Below are 22,236 nucleotides of genomic sequence, written 5' to 3' on the forward strand. Positions count from 1 at the left end.
CACAGCTGTCAGGTTGCAGATTTATCATAAATATTATGTAAAAAAAACTCCAAGCTGAAATTTAGCTGATAATAATAATATGTATGTACATGTATACAGAATATTTGAGCATTGCCTTGGTCCTGTTTCATGTTATTAGCTTTTCTGAAGTGTTGCAGAGTTCCGGACTAAGTTCTAAAAGATAATTTATATTAATTGCCTTCACTAACGATCATAGTTTGTAGCAAGTAAGAGTCAATATAAGATACTTTAGTTCTAATTCTAAGCCTCAGGTTTCACAACATTTTGTGACCCTCAGGTAGAATATCTCTATTTTTTATAAGAGTCTTATATTACTACACAGTAAATGAAGCTAATTAATGAAATAAATTCGGGGAAAAAATGCAACTGCAAGTCAGTTCTCCATACATGAAAATTGTGTGATGTTTTCAATGCAAATCCCTTTGTTTGTATCTTTTTAAGGTCCAGTATAGTTTCTGAAAAAAATGTTGAAATTGTACCCAAAAATAGTAATATTGTTGACACTGGGACATAAAAAGGCTTTATGATCGGGTGGTGTAGTGGTTAAGCCACTCGCCTTTCACCTAGCCGGCCGGGGATCGAACCCCGGCACGGATGTGAAAAGGTCAGGGGTGACCTGCTCGATCTCATGGGTTTTCTCCAGGCACTCCGGTTTCCTCCCATACTCAGACCCCTCGCGCACTTACATCCGGGCCATCGAGAGTTATTTACATAAGTTGTATAACTTGTTTCTCAATCGATGCAAAATAAATAAAGTTTATATTTTTAACAAGGCTTTATTGCATGGGTAGCTATGCAATACAGCTTCAGGCAACACAAGCGTATACGTATTGCCCTAGACAAGCCAGTACATGTGTAGATATGAGAGAAAAGCCTCAATATCTACATTTCAAGCCAAATTGGAATTTCAAGTGACAAGATGTTGATGAATTGTCTGCCATGATAGTAATATGCATTTCAGAATGTACTTAGATATTAAATGTCCTTGATGCTAATGTTCTGTTTATAATTTTATAATGTTTTTATTCACGTGCATGTAGTTGTTAAAAGTATTAAGTGCGTAATTAATTCCCACAAATTTTGCATTTCAATATTTTCACAAGAAGTTACAAATATCAAATCTATAATATCAGTTTTAAATACCTGTAATGTCATAAAAATATACCTATATCTCCTCTCAAAAAAAAAACCAACACCCAAAATATAGATAATAAAACCTGCTTATAAAGACCAACTAAGGGACAAAGAAAAAAGTCTTTATAGCTAAGTGGTCTTATCAAGAAGGGGTTATATGCGGAAGTGGTTGCTAAGACAGGCGTGTTGACGTTATATACATGATATTATATAACACAACAACCGCTACATGACTATTGTTTATGATAACAATTAACTCTAATACATCTTGTGAAGTTTGATAATTGCATTTTTTATGTGAATATTTTTGGTGTTTTTCAGCACTTCTGATCCTGATTAATATGAGAAATGTGAAATGGGCAGCGAAAGTACAGGTGATCATCACTGCCAGTAAACTCATCGCACTTCTAATTGTCATTATCATCGGATTCATCTACATTGGCAAAGGTAATAACACAAATCTATCGTTTATTTGGTTTGACAATATTTTACTGGTATTTGTTAAATGCAAATCATGTTAATGCAGATGATACTGGAAAGTTTTTAGAGTGCTTCAAATTCTTCTTATATGTAATTCAGATAATGGAAAATAAATAGCAATTTCAAAGCGCTTTATGACTTTTAAATACTAAGCTGCCCTTTGTTTTTGAGAGCAATTCTTGGATTTTAAGATGTTATGCTCCAGGTGAAGTTGAGAACTTTGAGGACCCATTCGTCGGTTCTGACTACAGTGTTGGTGCTATCGCTATCTCCTTCTACTCGGGATTCTGGGCTTACAGCGGATGGTAAGTCGTGGTTGCTATTACGTCTTTGTGTGTCACAGAGTTATTTCCCTTTCGGATAGGTATACATTGTGCCTGATGTCATTTATTTTATGAGTGAAACAAACTTGCCTTGTTTTCTCTAAAAAAGTAAGATTTATCAATGTTTAGCTCACAAACAAATAATGTCATAATCACTACATACATGACAGATAACTCAACATACAGTGCTTCACAAATGTTACACTTTCAGATTAGATGCATGGTCTTTGGGGCAACGGTTGCCGAGTGCATGGGTAAGATGTCTCGACAATTACCACAAGCCCTCCACCTCTGGGTCGAGTTCGAATCCTATGTGGGGCAATTGCCAGGTACTAGCCGATGGTTTTTCTCCTGGTACTCTGGCTTTCCTCCACCTACCTGGCATGTCCTTACATGACCCTAGCTGTTAATAGGATGTTAAACTAATAAAACCCAAACACACATGATCTTTTGACCATAGGATGTATTCTTTAAATTGCTGCATTAAATATTTTAATAAACATGTAGATCTATGTCATCAGTAGAATTTTTTGTCCTCTATATTTACACAATAAAACATACTATAACATCTATAACCTTTTCCATTTCATTGTTTTTCAGGAGCTATCTTAACTTTCTTGTTGATGAGCTTGTAGAACCCAACAAGTAAGTAAATATGAGTCTGATGTTATTGTTGTACTGGTCAACTTCATTTGAATATATATAGACAATTGCTGGGCAAATAGCTGAAGGCATTACCAATATGAGAAAAGCAATTCTGATAGAAGAACTTTAAATGTTTAAACAACATGGAGTTTAACGAGGAATTATTAAAATTTATTCCTTATATAATTTGATTTGAATTTGGTCCTTTGACAAAAGTGATAGAGAGAGTCTTGTGAGCGTTAATTTGATGACGCAAGAAATGTGTTACCTACTGGGTGAAGTAGTTGAGGAACAATACACTAATAAAATGACTGATTCTCCTTCATAATCAGATTGATTTAATGTACAGCTTGTATTTAGACTGCCTCTCTCATTTGTCTGGTATGGTGGTTGATTGGGCTGACCTAGACAACTTTATTTATTTTATATTTTCTGAAATCTGGCCTTGTAAACCACTTTATTTGTTTAAAATTTACAGGAATTTGCCGAGAGCTATTGTGATATCTATGTCTATTGTGATAACAACGTACCTGGCAGCTAACGTGGCATACCTGGGAGTTCTCACACCTGGACAGATGATTCAATCTGAGGCTGTAGCTGTGGTAAATCATATTCAAATTCTATTGTCATCACTTTGGCGAAATGTTGTTTTACCCTCAACAGACTGCTACATGAACCCAATATTATCTATTTCTTAATTTACAAATTAAAAGAAAAAAACTCTCACTGAACTTACATATCATAAAGACTAGGTATGATTTGTATCTCTTACTACAGTTATTTATATTAGTGGTGACGATTTACCCTCATCAAAGCTTAAGAGAAGTAACTGTGATATATGACCACAAACCTTCCCCATCTGGATATTAAGTTTGGATTCCACACACGGCAGTTGGCATGTACTTCACCAGATATCAACAAAAAAAACAAGAAAACTTCAAATTAAACATTTGTGATACTGATAAGAACAGTATTCTTTATTTGCATAATACAGAGTTATCTTCTCTTGCGGGTAGGTATTGATTGTGACGTCATGTGTTTGCGAGTGTAACATCATAATTTTCTAAGAAAACGACATGATTTTCGCTAAAAAAATAATTACGTAACAATCGATACCTACCCGCAAGGGAGCTAACTCTGTCATATACAAAGATGATTAACTTGTGTACACTGGCCCTTGTCTATCCAGATCCCTGTATATCAGGCAAAATAGTATGGCATTTTCATTAATTTATAGAAGTAAAACCTGTATAATCCAGAAGCTTGTTGATAATCACCTATTTGATGGTTCCCGTGACATGATAATCACCAATATGATGGTCCCTGTGACATGATAATCACCTATATGATGGTCCCTGTGACATGATAAACACCTGTATGATGGTCCCTGTGACACGATAATTACCTATATGATGGTCCCTGTGACATGATAATCACCTATATGATGGTCCCTGTGACATGATAATCACCTATATGATGTTCCCCGTGACATGATAATCACCTATATGATGGTCCCTGTGACATGGTAATCACCTATATGATGGTCCCCGTGACATGATAATCACCTATATGATGGTCCCCGTGACATGATAATCACCTATATGATGGTCCCTGTGACATGATAATCACCTATATGATGGTCCCTGTGACATGATAATCACCTATATGATGGTCCCTGTGACATGATAATCACCTATATGATGGTCCCTGTGACATGATAATCACCTATATGATGGTCCCCGTGACAATGGTCCCCGTGACATGATAATCACCTATATGATGGTCCCCGTGACATGATAATCACCTATATGATTGTCCCTGTGACATGATAATCACCTATATGATGGTCCCTTGTGACATGATAATCACCTATATGATGGTCCCCGTGACATGATAGTCACCTGTATGATGTCCCTGTGACATGATAATCACCTTATGATATAATCACCATATGATGGTCCCTGTGACATGATAATCACCTATATGATGGTCCCTGTGACATGATAATCACCTATATGATGTTCTCTGTGACATGATAATCACCCATATGATGGTCCCTGTGACATGATAATCACCTATATGATGGTCCCCGTGACATGATAATCACCTATATGATGGTCCCTGTGACATGATAATCACCTATATGATGGTCCCTGTGACATGATAATCACCTATATGATGGTCCCTGTGACATGATAATCACCTATATGATGTTCTCTGTGACATGATAATCACCCATATGATGGTCCCTGTGACATGATAATCACCTATATGATGGTCCCCGTGACATGATAGTCACCTATATGATGGTCCCTGTGACATGATAATCACCTATATGATGGTCCCTGTGACATGATAATCACCTATATGATGGTCCCCGTGACATGATAATCACCTATATGATGGTCCCTGTGACATGATAATCACCTATATGATGGTCCCGTGACATGATATCACCTATATGATGGTCCCTGTGACATGATAATCACCTATATGATGGTCCCCGTGACATGATAATCACCTATATGATGGTCCCCGTGACATGATAATCACCTATATGATGGTCCCCGTGACATGATAATCACCTATATGATGATGTCCCCGTGACATGATAATCACCTATATGATGGTCCCCGTGACATGATAATCACCTATATGATGGTCCCTGTGACATGATAATCACCTATATGATGGTCCCTGTGACATGATAATCACCTATATGATGGTCCCTGTGACATGATAATCACCTATATGATGGTCCCCGTGACATGATAATCACCTGTATGATGGTCCCTGTGACATGATAATCACCTATATGATGGTCCCTGTGACATGATAATCACCTATATGATGGTCCCTGTGACATGATAATCACCTATATGATGGTCCCTGTGACATGATAATCACCTATATGATGGTCCCTGTGACATGATAATCACCTATATGATGGTCCCCGTGACATGATAATCACCTATATGATGGTCCCTGTGACATGATAATCACCTATATGATGGTCCCCGTGACATGATAATCACCTATATGATGGTCCCTGTGACATGATAATCACCTATATGATGGTCCCTGTGACATGATAATCACCTATATGATGGTCCCTGTGACATGATAATCACCTATATGATGGTCCCTGTGACATGATAATCACCTATATGATGGTCCCTGTGACATGATAATCACCTATATGATGGTCCCCTGTGACATGATAATCACCTATATGATGGTCCCCGTGACATGATAATCACCTATATGATGGTCCCCCGTGACATGATAATCACCTATATGATGGTCCCTGTGACATGATAATCACCTATATGATGGTCCCCGTGACATGATAATCACCTATATGATGGTCCCTGTGACATGATAATCACCTATATGATGTGACATGATAATCACCTTATGATGGTCCGTGACATGATAATCACCTATATGATGGTCCATGTGACAGATAATCACCTATATGATGGTCCCCGTGACATGATAATCACCTGTATGATGGTCCCCGTGACATGATAATCACCTATATGATGGTCCCCGTGACATGATAATCACCTATATGATGGTCCCTGTGACATGATAATCACCTATATGATGGTCCCTGTGACATGATAATCACCTATAATGATGGTCCCTGTGACATGATAATCACCTATATATGATGGTCCCTGTGACATGATAATCACCTATATGATGTCCGTGACATGATAATCACCTATATGATGGTCCCTGTGACATGATAATCACCTATATGATGGTCCTGTGACATGATAATCACCTATATGATGGTCCCTGTGACATGATAATCACCTATATGATGGTCCTGTGACATGATAATCACCTATATGATGGTCCCCGTGACATGATAATCACCTATATGATGGTCCCTGTGACATGATAATACCTTATGATGTCCCTGACATGATAATCACCTATATGATGGTCCCTGTGACATGATAATCACCTATATGATGGTCCCTGTGACATGATAATCACCTATATGATGGTCCCGTGACATGATAACACCTATATGATGGTCCCCGTGACATGATAATCACCTATATGATGGTCCCCTGTGACATGATAATCACCTATATGATGGTCCCTGTGACATGATAATCACCTATATGATGGTCCCTGTGACATGATAATCACCTATATGATGGTCCCTGTGACATGATAATCACCTATAGATGTCCGTGACATGATAATCACCTATATGATGGTCCCTGTGACATGATAATCACCTATATGATGGTCCCTGTGACATGATAATCACCTATATGATGGTCCCTGTGACATGATAATCACCTATATGATGGTCCCCGTGACATGATAATCACCTATATGATGGTCCCTGTGACAATGGTCCCGGTGACAATGGTCCCCGTGACATGATAGTCACCTATATGATGGTTCCTGTGACATGATAATCACCTATATGATGGTCCCCGTGACAATGGTCCCCGTGACATGATAATCACCTATATGATGGTCCCCGTGACATGATAATCACCTATATGATGGTCCCCGTGACTGATAATCCCTATAATGGTCCCCGTGACATGATAATCACCTATATGATGGTCCCTGTGACATGATAATCACCTATATGATGGTCCCTGTGACATGATAATCACCTATATGATGGTCCCCGTGACAATGGTCCCCGTGACATGATAATCACCTATATGATGGTCCCCGTGACATGATAATCACCTATATGATGTTCCCCGTGACATGATAATCACCTATATGATGGTCCCTGTGACATGATAATCACCTATATGATGGTCCCTGTGACATGATAATCACCTATATGATGGTCCCTGTGACATGATAATCACCTATATGATGGTCCCTGTGACATGATAATCACCTATATGATGGTCCCTGTGACATGATAATCACCTATATGATGGTCCCTGTACATGAATCACCTATATGATGGTCCCTGTGACATGAAATCACCTATATGATGTCCCTGTGACATGATAATCACCTATATGATGGTCCCTGTGACATGATAATCACCTATATGATGGTCCCTGTGACATGATAATCACCTATATGATGGTCCCTGTGACATGATAATCACCTATATGATGGTCCCTGTGACATGATAATCACCTATATGATGGTCCCTGTGACATGATAATCACCTATATGATGGTCCCTGTGACATGATAATCACCTATATGATGGTCCCTGTGACATGATAATCACCTATATGATGGTCCCTGTGACATGATAATCACCTGTATGATGGTCCCCGTGACATGATAATCACCTATATGATGGTCCCTGTGACATGATAATCACCTATATGATGGTCCCTGTGACATGATAATCACCTATATGATGGTCCCCGTGACATGATAATCACCTATATGATGGTCCCCGTGACATGATAATCACCTATATGATGGTCCCTGTGACATGATAATCACCTATATGATGGTCCCTGTGACATGATAATCACCTATATGATGGTCCCCTGTGACATGATAATCACCTATATGATGGTCCCTGTGACATGATAATCACCTATATGATGGTCCCTGTGACATGATAATCACCTATATGATGGTCCCCGTGACATGATAATCACCTATATGATGGTCCCCGTGACATGATAATCACCTATATGATGGTCCCTGTGACATGATAATCACCTATATGATGGTCCCTGTGACATGATAATCACCTATATGATGGTCCATGTGACATGATAATCACCTATATGATGGTCCCTGTGACATGATAATCACCTATATGATGGTCCCCGTGACATGATAATCACCTATATGATGGTCCCCGTGACATGATAATCACCTATATGATGGTCCCTGTGACATGATAATCACCTATATGATGGTCCCCGTGACATGATAATCACCTATATGATGGTCCCCGTGACATGATAATCACCTATATGATGGTCCCTTGTGACATGATAATCACCTATATGATGGTCCTGTGACATGATAATCACCTATATGATGGTCCTGTGACATGATAATTACCTATATGATGGTCCCTGTGACATGATAATCACCTATATGATGGTCCCTGTGACATGATAAATCACCTATATGATGGTCCCTGTGACATGATAATCACCTATATGATGGTCCCTGTGACATGATAATCACCTATATGATGGTCCCTGTGACATGATAACACCTATATGATGGTCCCTGTGACATGATAATCACCTATATGATGGTCCCTGTGACATGATAATCACCTATATGATGGTCCCCGTGACATGATAATCACCTATATGATGGTCCCTGTGACATGATAATCACCTATATGATGGTCCCCGTGACATGATAATACCTATATGATGGTCCCGTGACATGATAACACCTATATGATGGTCCCTTGACATGATAATCACCTATATGATGGTCCCTGTGACATGATAATCACCTATATGATGGTCCCCTGTGACATGATAATCACCTATATGATGGTCCCTGTGACATGATAATCACCTATATGATGGTCCCCGTGACATGATAATCACCTATATGATGGTCCCTGTGACATGATAATCACCTATATGATGGTCCCTGTGACATGATAATCACCTATATGATGGTCCCTGTGACATGATAATCACCTATATGATGGTCCCTGTGACATGATAATCACCTATATGATGGTCCCTGTGACATGATAATCACCTATATGATGGTCCCTGTGACATGATAATCACCTATATGATGGTCCCTGTGACATGATAACACCTATATGATGGTCCCCGTGACATGATAATTACCTATATGATGGTCCCTGTGACATGATAATCACCTGTATGATGGTCCCCGTGACATGACACCTATATGATGGTCCCTGTGACATGATAATCACCTATATGATGTTCCCCGTGACATGATAATCACCTATATGATGGTCCCTGTGACATGATAATCACCTATATGATGGTCCCCTGTGACATGATAATCACCTATATGATGGTCCCTGTGACATGATAATCACCTATATGATGGTCCCTGTGACATGATAATCACCTATATGATGGTCCCTGTGACATGTCACTATATGATGGTCCCTGTGACATGAAATCACCTATATGATGGTCCCTGTGACATGATAATCACCTATATGATGGTCCCTGTGACATGATAATCACCTATATGATGGTCCATGTGACATGATAATCACCTATATGATGTTCCCCGTGGCATGATAATTACCTATATGATGGTCCCCGTGACATGATTATCACCTATATGATGGTCCCCGTGACATGCTAGTCACCTATATGATGGTCCCTGTGACATGATAATCACCTGTATGATGTTCCCCGTGACATGATAATCACCTATATGATGGTCCCTGTGACATGATAATCACCTATATGATGGTCCCTGTGACATGATAATCACCTATATGATGGTCCCTGTGACATGATAATCACCTGTATGATGGTCCCCGTGACATGATAATCACCTATATGATGGTCCCTGTGACATGATAATCACCTGTATGATGGTCCCCGTGACATGATAATTACCTATATGATGGTCCCTGTGACATGATAATCACCTATATGATGGTCCCTGTGACATGATAATCACCTATATGATGGTCCCTGTGACATGATAATCACCTATATGATGGTCCCTGTGACATGATAATCACCTATATGATGGTCCCCGTGACATGATAATCACCTATATGATGGTCCCTGTGACATGATAATCACCAATATGATGGTCCCTGTGACATGATAATCACCTATATGATGGTCCCTGTGACATGATAAACACCTGTATGATGGTCCCTGTGACACGATAATTACCTATATGATGGTCCCTGTGACATGATAATCACCTATATGATGGTCCCTGTGACATGATAATCACCTATATGATGTTCCCCGTGACATGATAATCACCTATATGATGGTCCCTGTGACATGGTAATCACCTATATGATGGTCCCCGTGACATGATAATCACCTATATGATGGTCCCTGTGACATGATAATCACCTATATGATGGTCCCTGTGACATGATAATCACCTATATGATGGTCCCTGTGACATGACAATCACCTATATGATGGTCCCTGTGACATGATAATCACCTATATGATGGTCCCTGTGACATCTGGTTTCAACAAGTTACAGGTATCTCTTTATCATTACATCTCAATTTGTTAATGGAAATGAAATACAGACAAAGCTTGTAAATGTTATATGGAAATAAAAAGAAATAATTTATAGCATACATTTATTGGTTTGTGAATAGTATATGTTGTCAGGTGTTTTATGGTGATATATGCTTATAGTTATACCCCTTACAACCTTTGTGAATTATTGAGCAGACAATATAAACAATGACATAGAATCAATTGAAAAGTTTCTTAATCTTTATAGCTCCTTGTGGCAGATGTTATTTATTGGTAGTTATTGAATGTTGCATGAGTTAACCTGTTCCTGGTAACCTGTGTAAATGTTAGATTTCCTTGTCATGATATTGCTAATGTGGTGACTGAGTAGTTTAGAAGCTCTTACATATTACCACAAGCCCTCTTCTGGGTCGCGAGTTTGAATCCCATATGGGGCAGTTACCAGGTACTGACTGCTGGTTGGTGTTTTTTCTCCGGGTACTTTGGCTTTCCTCTTCCTATAAACCCTGAATTTTCTTAAATGACCCTGGTAATGCATCTTAAAGTTCTTCACATGAATTCAACATGCTTGAAAGCCACAGAAGTCCAAAAGGACTACATCATAATTACCTACCCATGACTTATTTTCCGCGGATCAAATTTTCACAGACACACTGATTATGATATCCTATGATATTGTAAATGTATCCTATGGTAATTTACCGCTCTACAATAGTTGTCTTTGTCGTGGCAATCTAATTAAAATTAGACTTGTAATTCTGCTCCACTACTATTCTATGCAATAAGTTCCGTTCCAAGATCTAGCAACTCCCCATTCGGGGTCACTTCAGCATGACCACTAGAATAGAATCAGAATATCTTTGGATAGACTAGTAGCCATGTATACTTATGACAGAATCAACCACACCAAAGGTTTTATAGGTGACATGCTGATTGGCTAACCATAGGGTTCATGCTGAGGTGACCTGTACAGGTAGTTGTTAGATGTTGTATTGGAGTGTAGAACATATGTACCATGTGATTCTATGGGTTAACGTAAAGCTTCAGTAAATATGTTGTATATTTCAGACGTTTGCCGAGAATACAATGGGCCCTATGGCCTGGTTGATGCCAGTCCTAATCGCGCTCTCAGTGTGTGGAACTATGAACGGATGTGCACTCTCCATGTCCAGGTAAAAAATTTTTTAGTTGAATAGCCATTCATTGTGTGAAATGATGCAGTTTTACTTTAGAAAGAAAACTTAGTTGATCAGGTCCGATTTCTGGAGTCTAAAGTCCAAAACTGACTTAAGTCTGAATAAGTTACTTAAGGCGAAAACTTGAGTGTTGATTTCTGTCTGCAATTTTGTTTAGAGAAATTGTATCCTGGTCCTGATTTCTCCATACAACTAAGGTTTTATTCATGATGTTGATTAAATAACAGAAATTGTCATAAGTTTGTGTTTACTTAAATTTCTTTCAATAAATTGGGGCAATTTAAAAAAAAAAAAAAAAAAAAAAAAAGTGCTTACTTAAGTCAAAACTTTTTATTTTTTCTCCATATATAACTTATGTTAAAATTTCTGATTTGATTTTCTTTCTGACTTAAATTTGTACTTGATTTAAGTACACAAAGACAATAGAGTTCATGTGTTAGCTACATTTGTATATTATAACATGAAAGTAATTTCCATAAAATTAAGGGAGGATGTAGTGTTATCCATATCTGTCCCATTTAGACTTGGCCCTTTAAAGTGAATAGTCGGGCAAAGAAAACCAGTCTAAATGCGTTCATTGGTCTTCCAAAAGTTCTCACATATTAATACGACGGCCAAGTTCTGCTTACGTTTCCCAGTTCTGACCATTAAAGTAAAGGAATGTTGAAAGCATTGAAAGCGAGGCTGAGTGTAAATGTAACCACGGACAGTCAGCCGGGAGGACGTTTTAGGATTCCTATACTTTAAATTAATTTCTTCGTACGGAGACGGATTTTGGCGAGAGATTTTATTTTTCTATTTCATAAGAAATTATACTGGATACATTCACACCATTTTTACCGACTTTAGCCATCCTTGCCCGACTGTTCACTTTAAGATTTCCATCCTCAATTCTGAGTATTAATGAATTACTGACATTTTTAGATGATATTTAATACTGTCAGTATAAGTCTCTGAACTAATACCTTTGTTTGTTGCAGATTATTCTTTGTTGGAGCCCAAAACAAACAAATGCCAGCTTTTATGGGAATGATACAGTACAAAAATATGACCCCGTCTCCATCTCTTCTGGTTATTGTAAGTCTGTACTAACAATGTGTATGATATATTGGATCCTATGTGGCATGGGAGGTCACCCCTACACAATGTCTGGCAAATACACAAAACCATATTATCCTGTGATTCAAGCATTTTTGCTATACTTTTGGTTACAAATAATAAATTATACCAACTGCATATAATAAGGTAACCTAGTATTGCATGTCATTATTACTACCTGATATCACTTATTAATACTGGTTGTTTAAAATAAAACTTAAAGCTGATATTAATGTGAGAAGAAAAACATTATTATCACTTACTGTTATATCAGGAACACGTCTGATGAGTTGTTCAGAAGACTTTTAACATTCAAATAAATATCAATTATGGACCTTTGTTGAGGTTCATATAGTGTTATATTACCCAGAAGAATAAATGATGACCGAGGGCATAGCCCGAGGTCATTATTTGAAATTCTAATCGGGCAATATAACACCATATGGACCTCAACAAAGGTCCTTAATATTTATATTAGATATAATAATTATGTTAAATGTTTGCTTCATGAAATGCATGGAGAATGGCTCGACTACATCTTCCCATAGAAGTCGAAATCAGGGCATTGTGACATCATTATTGCAATATCAACTTTGGAGTGATGTCACAATAGGAATATTGACTCTGTTGTGATGTCACAATAGGGAATATTGACTCAGTGTTTTTAAAAAAGGAAATATCGAGTCAATATGCTTTTTAAAAATGGAAACATTGAGTCGATATGCTAAATATTGCCCTCTACGTGAAAGTGTATCAGGGAATGAGAGTGGCGGAAAATCAGAATATCTAATATATAATTATATGTCAAATGGATAATTCTACCATTATTACTACATACATTTTGGGTCTGCCAGAAATGTAAAATTTTGTGTTTAAAATTCGCCAAATTATGGTGTTATCCGTTTATATTTATCTTTTTAGGTCATCTGAGATTGTATTTGTAAAAACAATTGTTTCATGGTTAGAAGCATTTTAGTGACATTTTCATTTGTAAAGTCAGGATTATACACTCTATGAAAAGAGTTGTCTTAGTGAAATTGTTGCAGTAAGGATTGAAAACATATGACACATATTTTCACATGATTCAATCATTTTATTAGAAAAAATATATAAATTTTTCGCATTTGGTTTCAAATTGATTTGATTATAAAATTGAAGAAATGTGATGGAAAATGTATTTTTATTTGATATACATATAGCGGTTACACAACGAGTGTTTGTTTGGTATGGAATTTATTCCACACAAGTGAGTTATTTTTTAAATGTTAAAAAGAAGTGAGTGTCTTATGTAACTTTTAAAAGATAACTTACGAGTGTGGAATAAATTCCATATTCAACAACCACAAGTTGTGTGACCTGTTTATACCACAATTATATTCGCTTTTAACCAATAGACGAGGATAAGGTGAGTTAAACATGTATTTTCTGAGATATGCAAATAAGATTTAGTGATACTTTCATCAGCAAAAAGGCACTGATTCATATTCAAAAGTTGAAAATGGGTTCGATACTATTCAAAATCCGTCAATATTTGCAAGAGTTACAAGACTTTAAAATAGTCAAAACAGATAAATAAATTCATGGTTTCAATAGTATTTATTGTCCAATTTCAACCAAATTTGGTGTATTGCTTTATATCAATGCGATCTTACATTGGTTCGATACTGGTCAAATTCCATCAATATTTGCAAGAGTTACATGACTTGAAAACTTCACCTAATTATTATTAGCTCACCTGGTCCAAAGGACCGAGGTGAGCTTATGGGATACCGCAGCGTCCGGTGTCCGGCGTCCGGCGTCCGGCGTCCGGCGTCCGTCAACAATCGACTTCTTCTCCATAACCGCTGGTCGGATTTCAACAAAATTTGACTGGTAGCATCCTTATGGGCTACTAACTGAAAATTGTACAAATGATGGGGCTGACCCCCCGGGGGCCTGACGGGCGGGGCCAAAAGGGGTCAATTTGGCTATTTCCATATAAACGACTTCTTCTCTGAAACCAAGCATGGGATAGCACCCATAATGCAATGGTAGCATCCTTATAGGGTGGGGATTCAAAATTGTACAAATGATGGGGCTGACCCCCCGGGGGCCTGAGGGGCGGGGTCAAATGGGGTCAATTTGGCTATTTCCATATAAACGACTTCTTCTCTGAAACTAAGCATGAGATAGCACTCATAATGCAATTGTAGTATCGTTATAGGGTGGGGATTCAAAATTGTACAAATGATGGGGCTGACCCCCGGGGGGCCTGAGGGGCGGGGTCAATAGGGGTCAATTTGGCTATTTCCATATAAACGACTTCTTCTCTGAAACCAAGCATGGGATAGCACCCATAATGCAATGGTAGCATCCTTATAGGGTGGGGATTCAAAATTGTACAAATAATGGGGCTGACCCCCCGGGGGCCTGAGGGGCGGGGTCAAAAGGGGCCAATTTGGCTATTTCCATATAAACGACTTCTTCTCTGAAACTAAGCATGGTATAGCACCCATAATGCAATGGTAGCATCCTTATAGGGTGGGGATTCAAAATTGTGTAAATGATAGGGCTGACCCCCCGGGGGCCTGAGGGGCGGGGTCAAAAGGGGTTAATTTGGCTATTTTCATATAAATGACTTCTTCTCTGCAACTAAGCATGGTATAGCACCCATTATGCAATGGTAGCATCCTTATAGGGTGGGGATTCAAAATTGTGCAAATGATAGGGCTGACCCCCCGGGGGCCTGAGGGGCGGGGTCAAAAGGGGTCATTTTGGCTATTTCCATATAAATGACTTCTTCTCTGCAACTAAGCATGGTATAGCACCCATAATGCAATTGTAGCATTCTTATAGGGTGGGGATTCAAAATTGTGTAAATGATAGGGCTGACCCCCGGGGGCCTGAGGGGCGGGGTCAAAAGTGGTCAATTTCCATATAAATGACTTTTTCTCTGCAACTTAACATGGGATTGCGCTCATAATGCAATGGTTACATCCTTATAGGGTTTGGATTCAAAATTTTGCAAATTATGGGGCTGACCCCCCGGGGGCCTGAAGGGTGGGGTCAAAAGGGGTCAATTTGGCTATTTCCATATAAACGACTTCTTCTCTGCAACTAAGAATGGAAGAGCACTTATAATGCAATGGTAGCATCCTAATAGGGTTGGGATTTGAAATTGTACAAATGATAGGGCTGACCCCCGGGGCCTTAAACGGCAATAGATGCGAGGTCAAAAAGGTCAATTAGGCTACTATTTTCATATAAATTACTTTGTCTCTGAACCTATGTATTGGATAGCATATTTGTATTCAAAATTAAACTTTGGGAGTCAATTTTGCTTATTTTTCTAACTGTCAGAGTCTTGTGATAATTACTAACAAAAAACCAGGTGAGCGATACAAGCCCTCTGGGCCTCTTGTCAATATTTTCAACTGTAAATAATTTTTTTTGTGATGCTGTGCAGGCAACACATCCACTACCATGGAATTCTTGATCAATGTTGCTTCAACAATATAACACTCATTATTGGACTATATAAAAGCATGCACACGGCAGAACTGTGCCGTTTACTTCCCGCCAAATAATTGTAATCAAGTTCAAGTCCCTTACAGACTCGTTTAACCTACCAAACTCACCAGTTACATTATGTAGATCATTTTCTAACGTTTTACACAGATAATTATACCACATATAAAATGTCACGTTTTTGACACAACGACCAAGACATATACTGTACGCTTTCCAACAACAGTTTTGACATCAAACGGCGATCACAAATGACGACACTCGATTATTGCTGACGTTGACAAATGAGGAATAAGTAGTTCGGTCAAAGTTCACTGTCACAGCCAACCAGATTCAGATTGTGTACAGAGTTTATACCATGTGTGGTATAAACAAATTGTTAATCAACAACTGCGTTGTTTATGTCATACCCCGAGAGTTGAATATCACCACCTATTGTGGTAGAAAGATAGTTTATTTATATTTTCATGTTCATTCATATTTTAGAACCCACCCCCCCCCTACTTTGTGACATAGCCAAAACGGCTTACAAAAAAGTAGTATTTCCTATTATTTAGTTTTCTTAATAGAATTATACCTACTTATAAATATCAGTGTGACCCAAAATGTACTTTAGAAAACTGGTTTCCTTCTTTTTTCTCTTTCATTACTAACTTTTGATGGATTGTCCTTGCCAAAGTCGACATTTGTTTTGTGTTTTGTCCTGTCAGTAATTCAGCATTCTCTCTTTTACAGCTGATAATGACCCTGATCTACACTTCCACGACAAACATTTTCTATCTGATAGAGATGGAGGGCTTTGGTTTTGCTAGTGTACTAGCCATGGTGTTTGCGGGACAAGTTTACCTCCGCTTCAAGGAGCCTGATATCCCTCGCCCTATCAAGGTAGGTAACTCATGACTATATATATATAGGTGTATTTGTGAGTAAGAGCCTGAGATCCCTCGCCCTATCAAGGAAGGTTTATTTGTTTGTTTGATTAATTAACGTCCTATTAACAGCCAAGGTCATGGAAGGAAGGCCTCCCATATATGCAGAGTATAGCGTATATAAAGTGCGAGGTGCATGTTTTGGGAGACTGTGGTATTTTCGTGTTGTGTCTTCTTGTATAGTGGAACTGTTGCCTTTTTTATAGTGCTATATCACTGAAGTATGCCGCCGAAGACACCAAGCAACACACCCCACCCGGTCACATTATACTGACAACGGGCGAACCAGTCGTCTTACTCCCTACATGCTGAGCGCTAAGCAGGAGCAGAAACTACCACTTTGGTGTATCTCGGCCAGGGGACAGAACCCAGAGCCTACCTTATAGGGGCGAGTGCTCAACAAAAGGCCAAAAGTGAGGCGGTGTCAAGTGTGACGTTAGGAAGAATAAATTCAGTTTGTATTCGAGAGATCTGCACAGGAGTAAAGTCCTGGACATCAAGACCCTCTCAGGAAAATATGAGGGTTGATATCTCAGATTACATTGAAGTTATTGCTTTGACTTTACATGTTTTGTTTACCAATATATCTTTGTTTTGCAGGTTCCCATTGTGCTACCAATTGTATTGTTTCTGATCAGTGCTTTTATTGTGATCCTGACGTTCTACCAGAAACCTGCAGAGAGTTTTGTGGCCCTGTGTTTAGTTACTGGAGGAACAGTGTTTTATCTGATCCTACCGTACCTTCCAAAAACGATTACAGATAAAATAGGTATAGCTTGGCTTTACATATCACATTGTAACAGTGAGGGAGGGCGAGGACACAAATTAAGTTTTAACTCAAGTTTGAAATATAATTAAAATATAGATATTGATATATGAAATTGTGTTGTGGAATGATAATATCATTACATCCTATAACAACTTTTCCTTTACAAAATTGTGATCTGAAGTCTTGATATTTGATTAGTTGAGAAGTTGATCTTTGACTTGTAATAATTCAATAAAATCCATGAGCCTATTCAAAGTACTTTGATGGTATTGTGTGCACTTGTTGTATATGTTTAATCTCTGGTTTTCATCATGTATTTAAGCATTGGTTAACATTTTTAGTGCACTATGATAGATAATGCTAGAACACCCAATGTATGTAACACACCAATGCATGTCAAAAATATGACAAGTTGGCATTCATAGCCAATATGAATACCAAGTAGACAGAGGCATATTCAAAGACGTTCAATTCTTATATTTACATTTGGTTACAACTTTATGATGAATCTAAGGGATTTTGCCTTAAAAAATAACAGTAGATGAATAGGTCCATACAAAAACATGATCTACAAAGATTAATATAACACTTAAATCCAATCCATTTATTGAAATATTTAAGTTAGAATCTATTTTGATATTGATCAACTTTAAGAATATTAAGTTACAGTGATTTCAAATGCTGATGTAACCCAATCTTTTAGTTACCTGTTGAACTCTGATATTTGAATTAGTATACCAGAACCAAAGTGCCAGTATCAACACTGGTAATTATCATACACTGGGTTTAGTAGCAACATATAGGTGCTGTACATTGGTAATATAAATATTTTGAATTAATTATATGTTTCTATTCTGTCAACAGATGCATTCACACAAATGACCCAAAAACTATTGATGGTGCTACCTCCAGATAATGCAGATGACGTAAACTGGGAGTAGTTTTTCAGCAGGAATACAGCATAAAAGTTAGCATCAGCTTTAAATTGCAGGGAGGAGGCTTTCAGCAGGAATACAGTGTAAAAGTTAGCATTGGCTTTAAACTGCGGGGCATAACTTTTAACATGATTAGAGCATCAAAGTTATCATCAGCTTTAAACTGCAGGGAGTAAGCTTTCAGCAGGAATACAGCATCAAATTTATCAATGAATTTAAACTGCAGGAAGTAGCCTTCCAGCAGGAATACAGCGTCAAAGTTTACCATCAGCTTTAAACTGCAGGGAGTAGCCTTTCAGCAGGAACACAGCATCAAATTTATCAATGGCTTTAAACTACAGGGAGTAGCCTTTCAGCATGAATACTGCATTTAAGTTACCATCAGTGTTAAACTGCAGGGAGTAGGATTTTAGCATGATTACAGTTTCAAATTTACCATCAGTTTTAACCTGAAAGTAGGTTATCAGTGTGAATATGTGGATAAAAACCAAATTAGATCTCATTTCATTTTAGAAAGAATTTTGAAATTAAGCTATCTAGTATTATTTGCAGTTCAGTTTTTATGTTCCATTTGAGAATTACATTTGTTATTACATGTTACATTAATTTTCTCCTTTTATTGATCAATAATCTCCCCTGAAATACTTGAATCTCGACAGCTGAATTTCCCTAGATTATTGGGGAAATAAGATAATTGTATTGTAGCTACTGTAATTGCACTCAGATGGCTGATGGTAATATTATTTAACAGTTGCCTTATTCAATATACAGTGGAACTTGGTTGATACGAACTCGGTTAATTCGACAACCCGGCTTAATACGAAGTACTTTGACAGTCCCGGCAGATTTTCCTCTTTATAGTTGTTTAAAGAACTCGGATAATTCGAATTCGGAAAACTCGAAGAACTCGGATAACACGAAGTAAATTTTGGGTCAGAATGACAAAAATCATACATAAAACGTTTATATAACTCGAAATGAGATTTTTTTGGACAACGAGATCGCCGAAAATGCCGATTTCTTTTTCATACATCTGCCGTAGAACGGCTTTTCAAAATATATATCTAGATTTTCTTGTTATAATTTTGCAACTACCATCGGTGATTTTGACATCTCTCTTTTTCGCATCGTTTTACGACATGAAACTAGTCTATATATCCCAAGTAAAGAGATAGTCAGTAGACATGAGAACTCGCTTAATTCGAACACTCGGATAACTCGAAGTTTTATCTCGGTCCCTTCGAGTTCGTATTAACCGAGTTCCACTGTAAACTGGCAGAAGGTTCAGAATCTCCATAATAATGATTTATGACTTATTTTCTTTCTGACATTTAATGTTTTTTGCTTGATACTTAATAGAATCTCTCCTGGTCATTACAGGTAAAGGTGCTTGTATTTTTATCATCGTGTATTTATTTTCCTACACCAGGTTTTGCCTATTGTTTCTAGAGGTGATCTGATTTCCATTTACATGTTGCATAATTCTTTATCATTAGTGCTTTGCCTTGATATTACGGTAAATGAATTTACCAAGATCTGGTATTTGACATTTTTGGATTTATTGTCCTAAAATACAACTTACTTTAGATAGATTATAACAAGGAGATGAACGAGAAGACAGAAAGTCAAGTTTAAAAAGTTGATATGTCTACTCATATTTGAAGAAAAAAGATAAAATAGATTTTATGTGTTCAGTTGTGTATTATGTAACGAGAATTTTGTGGTCTTTAAAAAAGATAAGGTAACATTTGAAACAGTTATGATACTGATATACATGTCAGAAGAAATGTTTTGTTATACATGTATTTAAACAGTTATGATACTGATATACATGTCAGAAGAAATGTTTTGTTATACATGTATTTAAACAGTTATGATACTGATATACATGTCAGAAGATATGTTTTGTTATACATGTATTTAAACAGTTATGATACTGATATACATGTCAGAAGAAATGTTTTGTTATACATGTATTTAAACAGTTATGATACTGATATACATGTCAGAAGAAATGTTTTGTTATACATGTATTTAAACAGTTATGATACTGATATACATGTCAGAAGATATATGTTATTTAAACAGTTATTTGTTATACATGTATCTAAACAGTTATGATACTGATATACATGTCAGAAGAAATGTTTTGTTATACATGTATTTAAACAGTTATGATACTGATATACATGTCAGAAGATATGTTTTGTTATACATGTATCTAAACAGTTATGATACTGATATACATGTCAGAAGATATGTTTTGTTATACATGTATCTAAACAGTTATGATACTGATATACATGTCAGAAGAAATGTTTTGTTATACATGTATTTAAACAGTTATGATACTGATATACATGTCAGAAGATATGTTTTGTTATACATGTATCTAAACAGTTATGATACTGATATACATGTCAGAAGATATGTTTTGTTATACATGTATCTAAACAGTTATGATACTGATATACATGTCAGAAGAAATGTTTTCTTATACATGTATTTAAACAGTGCATTTATACATTGATTACCTTCTGAGACATGCATCTATTGTATTTCTAGCATTATAAAAAATTGAAACAATCACTCTTCTAATGAGTCAGTTGATATTATCTATGTTAACAAAGAGTGAAATAATATCAATGGGAGGTTTCCCTTAAATGCCTAACAAGTATGACTTGCATATATTAACGGAAGCAAGTTGGCATAATCATTGTAAATGAATGTTGATATTGTATTGTTAGTTTCACAGACGTCACATCAAATTCAGGCTCCCAGTCCAAGGTAGATGTAATCTTTATGATAAGTTTGTTAAGTTTTGTTTGTGGGGTTGAAATACATGTCCCCATGTTAATTCTATGATCAAATTATGTTGCTGATGTTTACATGTTATTTCATTGTTTTCCTCACTTATGAATTGTAGATGTGTATCTGTGTACTGTGTAGCAGGGGGTTTATTTTGCTATATTCACATTTCCACAGAAATCTGAGATTCACTGATGTAGTGGCTA

General features: G+C 37.2%; 1 protein-coding gene across 1 annotated transcript in view; it reads left to right on the forward strand.

The window, feature by feature from the left end:
- Positions 1-21,289, forward strand: part of LOC138327521 (large neutral amino acids transporter small subunit 2-like) — a 31,315-nt gene extending 10,026 nt beyond the window's left edge. Inside the window, exons 2-10 of the mRNA XM_069273682.1 lie at positions 1,477-1,602; positions 1,841-1,940; positions 2,559-2,603; positions 3,082-3,205; positions 11,857-11,960; positions 12,965-13,061; positions 17,325-17,474; positions 18,119-18,287; positions 19,152-21,289. Of these exons, the coding sequence (XP_069129783.1) occupies positions 1,477-1,602; positions 1,841-1,940; positions 2,559-2,603; positions 3,082-3,205; positions 11,857-11,960; positions 12,965-13,061; positions 17,325-17,474; positions 18,119-18,287; positions 19,152-19,228 (992 nt within the window). The 3' untranslated portion in view covers positions 19,229-21,289. The remainder of the gene's footprint in view (positions 1-1,476; positions 1,603-1,840; positions 1,941-2,558; positions 2,604-3,081; positions 3,206-11,856; positions 11,961-12,964; positions 13,062-17,324; positions 17,475-18,118; positions 18,288-19,151) is intronic.
- Positions 21,290-22,236: the final 947 nt, after the last annotated feature.

The sequence above is a fragment of the Argopecten irradians genome, chromosome 7 (genome assembly GCF_041381155.1).
Source record: "Argopecten irradians isolate NY chromosome 7, Ai_NY, whole genome shotgun sequence".
Lineage (NCBI taxonomy): Eukaryota > Metazoa > Mollusca > Bivalvia > Pectinida > Pectinidae > Argopecten > Argopecten irradians.